This window comes from Oncorhynchus clarkii, chromosome 31, assembly GCF_045791955.1.
Source record: "Oncorhynchus clarkii lewisi isolate Uvic-CL-2024 chromosome 31, UVic_Ocla_1.0, whole genome shotgun sequence".
Lineage (NCBI taxonomy): Eukaryota > Metazoa > Chordata > Actinopteri > Salmoniformes > Salmonidae > Oncorhynchus > Oncorhynchus clarkii.
The window spans coordinates 38373346-38382341 of record NC_092177.1 but is presented as its reverse complement, the minus strand read 5'-3'; the positions used below and the strand labels follow the sequence as shown (position 1 = coordinate 38382341).

Below are 8996 nucleotides of genomic sequence, written 5' to 3'. Positions count from 1 at the left end.
TTCATACTATTGTCTGTTAAATCAACTAGTGTAGCCCACAGCCATTTGGCATAGCCACATCAGGACAACTCAGAGTATGCTATTATTTTCTTCTGAAAAAGACTAGATTTTCTTCATATCATGTTTCATTAAACCTGTCTAAAATACATACATTTTGTGAAGGTGTAGGCTATATTACATGGATTTATTACACATTTTAAAAGGGCTTGTAGGCTATGTGTGGAAGCCAGAGTGTGCAAAGCTGTCATCAAGGCAAAGGGTGGCTACTTTGAAGAATCTAAAATATATTTTGATATAACACTTTTTTTGTTACTACATGATACCATATGTGTTATTTCATAGTTTTGATGTCTTCACTATTATTTCACAATGTAGAATATTGTAAGTATAAAGAAAAACCCTTGAACGAGTAGGTGTTCAAACTTTTGACTGGAAGTGTACATGACAAATCCCAGTCTAGAACAGAGAATGACAGTGATTGCTTTATTCTATACAATACTGTACACAGTCTGTAGGCTCCAGTACATCAGGAGCAATATACTAAACAGAAATGAATGCTGATGGGTGTGATTTTATGTTTTTAGGAATAAGTATGTTAATAATCACATCAAACCGAAGGCATTCACAAAGCCAAAGTCTAAGCATCAGCAGAGTAGAATTGCACATAGTCCAACGTGTACAATGAGATCCTTTGTCTGTACAAATCACAGTGCAAAATGTTAATTGACTCTACAACCGTCAACATGCTGTAAACGTACCATTCACATGAATCCACATGAATTGTTGAAACCGAAGGGCATTATACACCGTTTGTTCTTTCCACGGGCAGTAGCTGAGACGTGCAGGATATTTTTGAGGGATTCGCCAGGTAGTCGCCAGGTGAAGTCAGGGTCTGGCTGTTTTCTTGGAGAGGCCACATCTCCTGCAATGTGAATGAGGGTTGGTGGGCTGTGTGGTTGCTCATCAGAGGTCTCCTCTGCCTGTAGTTGGCCCACACCTGGAGGATGGTCTCTTTGAATGGCCGTGTGGTCAGGGTGTACAGGATGGGGTTGAGGGCGCTGTTGATGGGCAGAATGAAGATCACCACCCAGGAGCTTATGGTTCCTATTCGGGAAGAAGATTCCATTATTGTCCATTTACTACATGAGCAACGCAAATGTGTTTTTTTGTAATCCCATTCTCCCTGTAGACAATATGCATAACATACAGGCAGGGATGGAAATTAAGCTAGAACTAGCCCGTCAGGCCAGTGAAATGGTGTCTTCTCAAATATTGCACGGCAACAAATGTGTACCCTAATGTTACCCAGGCTAGTTGAAATCATGTTCTACTAGCCCAGCGGGCTAGTGCTCAAAAGTTCCATTCCTGTATACAGTACATACATAGAAAGTAGGGGTGAGGTGGGTTGGTGGGCTGAAAGAGAAGATGATGGATGGAGGATGTTCTGTGATGCCAGTCCATTTGTAAACACGCAAACACCCATCCGCCTGGAAGATTGCTATTCAATTTACAACCAGAAAATAGGATTGATTATGGAACTAATCTGAATGATGCAAATATAACATCTGTAAAAGAGACAAATTGAAATTATTATATGTTGATGTAAGATGGCACTGCATAGTAGCTTACATACGTTTTATAGGCTACAAATTGAGCCTGTCTGGGTTTCCAAATACAATGTATGAAATTACAAAAATTGTCAGATTATGACAGTACTGAAACTCCTACCTGGAATTTCCACCTGCAACAGTGATAGAATCTTGAGGACAAATATGGGTATCCAGCAAAGAGAGTCGGTGATGACGATGGAAAAGAACCTCTTGGCTATGGTCACCTCCTTTTTGATGTGGTTACTATATTTTGTCGTCTGTGTCCCTGTCCTCTGGATGTTGTAGAACATACTCCCATAGGACAGTACGATTATAAGGAATGCAACCAGGTTCAGGCCTGTTGAGGAAAATAAATGAATCAGCTACTTGGAATTTATTCAATTGTAGATAATGTTAGGTCCATTATTATACAAGGTAAAACATGAAATTGCTTTTACAACACAATTCAAATAATTACTGCAGTTTTACACATATGGGATAAAAGACAGTGTGGCAACTTTAATGAGACAAAAGCAATGCATTTGTTTTAGCAATGCATTTGTGGTACTTCCTTTGTAACAGATAACAAGATAGATAATTGAAACATTTTCGATAATGGAAAATTGTCTTCTCCACCAACCCCTCATTGAAAGGCTGATAGTGGAACACTGCCACCTACAGTGTAGTAGCCCTGAGGCAAATTGCTCAAAGGCACAATGGAAGTATACACTGAGTGTACAAAACATTAGGAACACCTGCTCCTTCATGACAGACTGATCAGGTGAATCCAGGTGAAAGCTATGATCCCTTATTTATGTCACCTGTTAAATCCACTTCAATCCGAGTATAAGAATGGGAAGAGACAGGTTAAAGAAAGATTTTTAAGCCTTGAGACAATTGAGACATGGATTGTGTGTGTGTGTGTGTGTGCTATTCAGAGGGTGAATGGGCAAGACAAAATATTGAAGTGCCTTTGAACGGGGTATAGTAGAAGCAGAGAAGGCTGATGGGAGGAGCTATAGGAGGACAGGCTCATTGTAATGGCTGGAATGGAATTAATGGATTGGTATCAAACGTATGGAAACCACGTTTGACTCAGTTCCATTGATTTGATTCCAGCCATTAGAATGAGCCAGTCCTCTATAGCTCCTCCCACCAGCTTCCTCAGGGTAGTAAGGTGCCAGGCTCATGGGTTTGAGTGTGTGAAGAACTACAAAGCTGCTGGGTTATTCACGCTCAACAGTTTCCTGTGTGATTTCAAGAATTGTCTACCACCCAAAGGACATCCAGCCAACTTGACACAACTGTGGGACGCATTGAGGACCACCAATGCTTCTGACACCTTGTAGTCCATGCTCTGACAAATTGAGGCTGTTCTGAGGGCAAAAGGCAGTGCAACTCAATATTAGGAAGGTGTTCCTAATGTTTTGTACAATCAGTTTATACGGTAGTTCGGATTCTGACAACAGCAGCCTTCTTGTTGTCAGTTCAGTCGCCAGGCTTGGGAGTTGAACCAGGCAGCAACCCTCCGGCTACTGGCATAAAATGTCTAATAAAATGTAGGCTACATCTATTAAAAAAAATGTAGGCTACATCTAATAAAAGCAGCAGAGAGCCATTGGAACAATTCTCATTTCAGAATGACATTGGAAATAGACAAATTTGACCTTGAATTAGATAAGACACCCACCCAGGAAGATGACGATGGAGTACACCTGCGCCCCCGTTGTCTCAGGCTGCTCTGAGTGTAACGGAAAACACACGCCGTTGGTACCATAGAAGTTCCTGAACAATCCTTTGAATACCAGGGGGAGGAAGGCGATGATGAAGCCAATAAACCAGATACTCAGAAGGATCGAGACAGTGCGCCGGCAGCCAGGGGTTAAATACCGGAAGGGGTAGACGATACAGATGTACTTCTCCAGGGTGAGGTAGGTGAGAAGGAGGACAGAGACCTCGGTGGAGAGCATGGCGAGGGAGCCGATCACCTGACACTGGACGCTGTCCATCCAGGCCTGGGCGTGGCGGTTGTACTCACCGCGGAACTTGAGGTCGTAGGCACCAATCATGAAGAGGTAAACGCCCATCAGTCCGTCGGCACCTGGGTGGTGGAATTGCGTTGTTAGAGTAATTACTATTACCAAATTGAACTCAGTATGTGCATTAATACTATCTGCTCAACTTTTTACAGTGAAACGTCATACATCGGTTAACGCTCATTTCTTTTCAAATTAACTCCTTGGTTACATGGACTTACTCCATAGTCAATTAATTCTACATTCATTTGAGAGTCATAAAGTGCAGAAAAGAGAAACTGCAGATTTGGAGCAATGCAAACTTCAGTAATGTAATGGGCCAAGCTTTTAGTCTCAGAAGTAGGCCTTCAGAGCATCTACAAGTGGAATGTAAGTACAGCTCAACTTCGACACTTCTGAGGTGTAAATTTGAAGGACAATTTTATTTCAGAGTCAACAATCCATTCAGGGTTAATAACATTGTCATGTACACACCTTGTAATATAACCAGTGCTTAATTTGAGCCGCATCCTGCCAGAACAGGATCTGGCACCTCTCCATTTTGGACTGTTTTGTTCCGGAACCTATTTGACCAGATCCGGTACCTCTCGTGCCATGAAAAATAATTTTCACTGTTTGCAATGTAAAAATTCTAACAAAAGCTATCTTTTTTTATTTATCCGTTATTTTACCAGGTAAGTTGACTGAGAACACGTTCTCATTTGCAGCAACGACCTGGGGAATAGTTACAGGGGAGAGGAGGGGGATGAATGAGCCAATTGTAAACTGGGGATTATTAGGTGACCGTAATGGTTTGAGGGCCAGATTGGGACTTTAGCCAGGACACCGGGGTTAACACCCCTACTCTTACGATAAGTGCCATGGGATCTTTAATGAGCTCAGAGAGTCAGGACACCCGTTTAACGTCCCATCCGAAAGACGGCACCCTACACAGGGTAGTGTCCATAATCACTGCCCTGGGGCATTGGGATATTGTTTTAGACCAGAGGAAAGAGTCCCTCCTACTGGCCCTCCAACACCACTTCCAGCAGCATCTGGTCGCCCATCCAGGAACTGACCAGCACCAACCCTGTTTAGCTTCAGAAGCAAAGTTCATTCATTATCCTGCCCCACAAAAAAAACAATGTGAAAAGTAGATTTTCAGCCTAGGCCTAATATTCTAAGAGTTGATTCGGGTTGGGCCGGCCCTGGTTTAGGGTTTGAGCAACATTTTAACCTTGGTTTGCAACACATGATCAATAGCTTCTATTTTTAAGTAGCTTAGCTGTGGATTGTAGCAAAATAACAATGAATAGCTTACAGTCGAGAATGCGTGGCAAATATGTCAGTGAAAAAACTAAATTGGAAATCACAAGTTGGATAGCAAATGGCTCCTGCTGTAGGCTACCAAAATACAGTATTTGATCAACTTCGATATATTGTTTTACTAAAAACAAGAGCGCGAAAGGATTTTGGCACAAGCGCATCAGCCATCTCCAGCGAGTGAGCTGCGCATCATTGTGTTTTTTAGGACCATAATTTTCTCATATTGTAGCCTACAATATTTGTCTCCACACACCTAGGCCTGGGCTAATGATGGATTCAAGACAAGGTCGTTTTTATTGATCTCATATTCTCAATTTGTCAGTGTCAAAGTAACCTGCCATTTCGATCATTTGTGTGGTATTAAAAAAGGTTATGCCAAAGTCTCCAGTTATGTAAAATGATGTGGAATTGCATGAAAGGTGTTTATAAAAGGCCCAATTTTTCCTCTACTCTTTTACTGCTCTGACACTTTTTTCTCATGCGTTCCTGTCACCCCCCTCTCACTCTCACTTTTTGTTCCCCGAGTTACAAATGAAGCACTGAATATAACTGATGTTATGAGCAGCAATGACAAACTTTTCTGGTAATATATTAACTTTATCTTAAACCTCCATATTTGCAAGTAAGCTTTAGCCAAACTTTGAAGTCTGTTTGACTCTGCTGAGATGTCCCCTTTTTCAGTAAGCCTTCAATCAACTTAGAGATGATATATTTGCACAAGGAAATCAAACAGAAATGTCACGTAAATTGAATACATATGGCATTTCGGTAGAACACAAATTCATCTGGCTGGTGTTTGACTGCAGTCATGATGATGCCAAAACAGACAACATACAGTATTTACCGCTCACATTTCCTCTGTATGGCACGAGACTCTCTGTCTCTTACATGACTCAGTGACTCATTCTATAACATAGCTCTAGACCGTGTCATTGTACTTCCTTTGATGTAGAGGGGTACCAAATGCAAATCAAAAAAGCATTTTATCTGAAACATGCCAACATTAAAGTGTAAAGGATGGTGGTGGGTATGCCAAACACATTCTGATCTTCACAAGGATAAGTCCGAAACACATCAAAAGCTTGGGACTATAGGGTTCTACCTGCATTTTTCCTAAAGTTTAATTATTGACAGCCTTGTTCCGTTCAATGTTCTCTACCTATATAATACTCTTAATACTTCAATTAATGTTAAGTTCAAAAGAATACAAGATAAAAATTGCTGACATCATTCAAACCAATGAGGGTTCGGAACTTTAAAGCCAATTCATATTTTTGCAGATAGATCCTTATAGTCCCAAGCTCTCGATATACTGTATACCTCAAGGCTTTTTAATTTTTTGGGGTGGGCAGATCAGCTTTAATATTACCTCAAGCCTTGCATACTGTATATCAAAGCTTATTTAAATTGAACAGAAAGGTGTGTCTTACATTGCAGGGTACAGATACAGGGAAAATTCGAGAAATAGCCGTATCCTGCTGACTTCCAAGGAAGTAAGCCATTAACATGTCTCTCTCATTCCCTGGATCACCGTATCTGACATAGCTAGTTTAATAGAGCAGAAAGGTGGGCCTGGCTTGTAGCAAAGGCACAAAGACATGTTATGTAGCTCTCCCTCCAACTCCCACGGTAGTAAGAAATAAATATACTATGTATCAATGGTTTGGTGGTGGCCACTGAATGTCGACAGTTCAAAAGCTAAGCCTGCACATCAAAGTTAAAGACCCCAATTCATTTGTTTGCTGAAAAGAAACCTGCAGTGAGGGTTCACTAAGAATGTTCGCTCTTGAGTTGTTCACCACGTCTTAATCAACACACCCAGAACATTGTCCCTCTCACAGACATTGCCACTGGATATTGACACATTCTCACCTTCCCTTACAATAATGCGTTGAAGCTTCAGTGTGGTTTTTCTTTATTTGACGTCAATAAGGGCTGTCCCCGACTAAAAAAATGTTTGGTATACCGAAAGTTGTCTGTTCTTTCGACCCATCAATTGGTCGACAGTTTTAAACTTGTATTTTTTCCCTATAAAGACACGTGCATTTGGAAAGTATTCAGACCCGTTGACTTTTTCCCCTTTTGTTATGTTACAGGCTTATTATAAAATTGATTAAATATTTTTTTTAATCATCAATCGACACACAATAAATACCCCATAATGACAAAACCCATGACAAAGTTTTTAGAAATGTTTGCAAATGTATTAAAAAAAATGGAAATATAACATTTACATAAGCATTCAGACCCTTTACTCAGTACTTTGTCGAAGCACATTTGGCAGTGATTACAGCCTTGAGTCTTCTTGTGTATGACGCTACAAGCTTGGTACACCTGTATTTGGTTAGTTTCTCCCAATCCTTCTCTGCAGATTCTCTCAAGCTGTCAGGTTGCATGGGGAGCGTCTCTGCACAGCTATTTTCAGGTCTTTCCAGAGATGTTCGATCAGGTTCAAGTCTGGGCTCTGGCTGGGCCACTCAAAGACATTTGGAGACTTGTCCTGAAGCCACTCTTGCATTGTCTTGGCTGTGTGCTTAGGGTTGTTGTCATGTTGGAAGGTGAACCTTCACCCCAGTGTTGGATCCTGAGCACTCTGGAGCAGGTTTTCATCAAGGATCTCTCTGTACTTGGCTCCGTTCATCTTTCCCTCGATCCTGACTAGTCTCCCAGTCCCTGTCGCTGAAAAACAACACCACAGCATGATGCTACCACCACCATGCTTCACCGTAGGGATGGTGCCAGGCTTCCACCAGACGTGAGACTTGTCATTCAGGCCAAAGAGGTTTCATCAGACTTGGTTTTTCTCTGGATTCATCAGACCAAAGAATCTTGTTTCTCATCGTCTGAGTCCTTTCGGGGGCCTTTTGGCAAACTCCACTGTCATGTGCTTTTTTACTGAGATGTGGCTTCCGTCTGGCCACTCTCCCATAAAGGCCTGATTGCTGGAGTGCTGCAGATATGGTTGTCCTTCTGGAATGTTCTCCCATCTCCACAGAGGAACTCTGGAGCTTTGTCAGAGACCATTGGGTTCTTGGTCATTTCCCTGACCAAGGCTCTTCTCTCCTGATTGCTCAGCTCTAGGAAGAGTCTTAGTGGTTCCAAACCACTTTCATTTAAGAATGTTGGAGGCCACTGTGTTCTTGGGGACCTTCAATGCTGCAGACATTTTTGGTACCCTTCCCCAGATCTGTGCCTCGACACAATCCTATCTCGGAGCTCTACGGACAATTCCGTCGACCTCATGGTGTTACGGCTTTCTTCCGTCGAAGGAGAGGCGGACCAAAATGCAGCGTGATTATTTCGATACATGTTTAATAAAAGATAAACACGAACAATACAAAACAATAAACGTAACGAAAACCTAAACAGCCTTATCTGGTGCAAACAAACACTGAGACAGGAACAATCACCCACGAAACACTCAAAGAATATGGCTGCCTAAATATGGTTCCCAATCAGAGACAACGATAAACACCTACCTCTGATTGAGAACCACTCCAGGCAGCCATAGACTATTCTAGACAACCCCACTAACCACAATCCCATGCCTACAAAAACCCCAAGACAAAACACACCACATAAAATAACCCATGTCCTAACCCTGGTCTGACCAAAATAATAAAGAAAACACAAAATACTAAGACCAGGGCGTGACACATGGCCTGGTTTTTGCTCTGACATGCACTGTCAATTGTGGGACCTTATATAGACAGGTGTGTGTGCCTTTCCAACTGATGTCCAATCAAATTTAATTTACTACAGGTGAACTCCAAGTTGTAGAAACATCTCAAGAATGATCAATTGAAACAGGATACACCTGAGATTAATTTCAAGGCTCATGGCAGAGAGTCAGAATACTTATGTAAATAAGGTATTTCTGGGTATTTTAATTTTGTAAATAAATTTAATTTCTAAAACCTGTTTTTTGCTTTGTCATTATGGGGTATTGTTTGTAGATTGATGAGGAAAAAAATAAATGTTATACATTTTAGAATAAGGCTGTAACATATAAAAAGTGGTAAAAGTTAAGGGGTCTGAGTACTTTCCGAATGCACTGTATGTGCAT

The 8996-nt window shown here is 41.4% G+C and overlaps 1 protein-coding gene across 1 annotated transcript in view; it reads right to left on the bottom strand.

Annotated features, from left to right (window-relative positions):
• Nucleotides 1-799: 799 nt before the first annotated feature.
• The window catches only part of LOC139390777 (relaxin receptor 1-like), a 119054-nt gene continuing 110857 nt past the window's right edge, over nt 800-8996 (bottom strand). Inside the window, exons 16-18 of the mRNA XM_071138140.1 lie at nt 3280-3690; nt 1729-1947; nt 800-1104 (exon numbers count right to left, since the gene is read on the bottom strand). Coding sequence (XP_070994241.1) covers nt 800-1104; nt 1729-1947; nt 3280-3690 — 935 coding nt within the window. The remainder of the gene's footprint in view (nt 1105-1728; nt 1948-3279; nt 3691-8996) is intronic.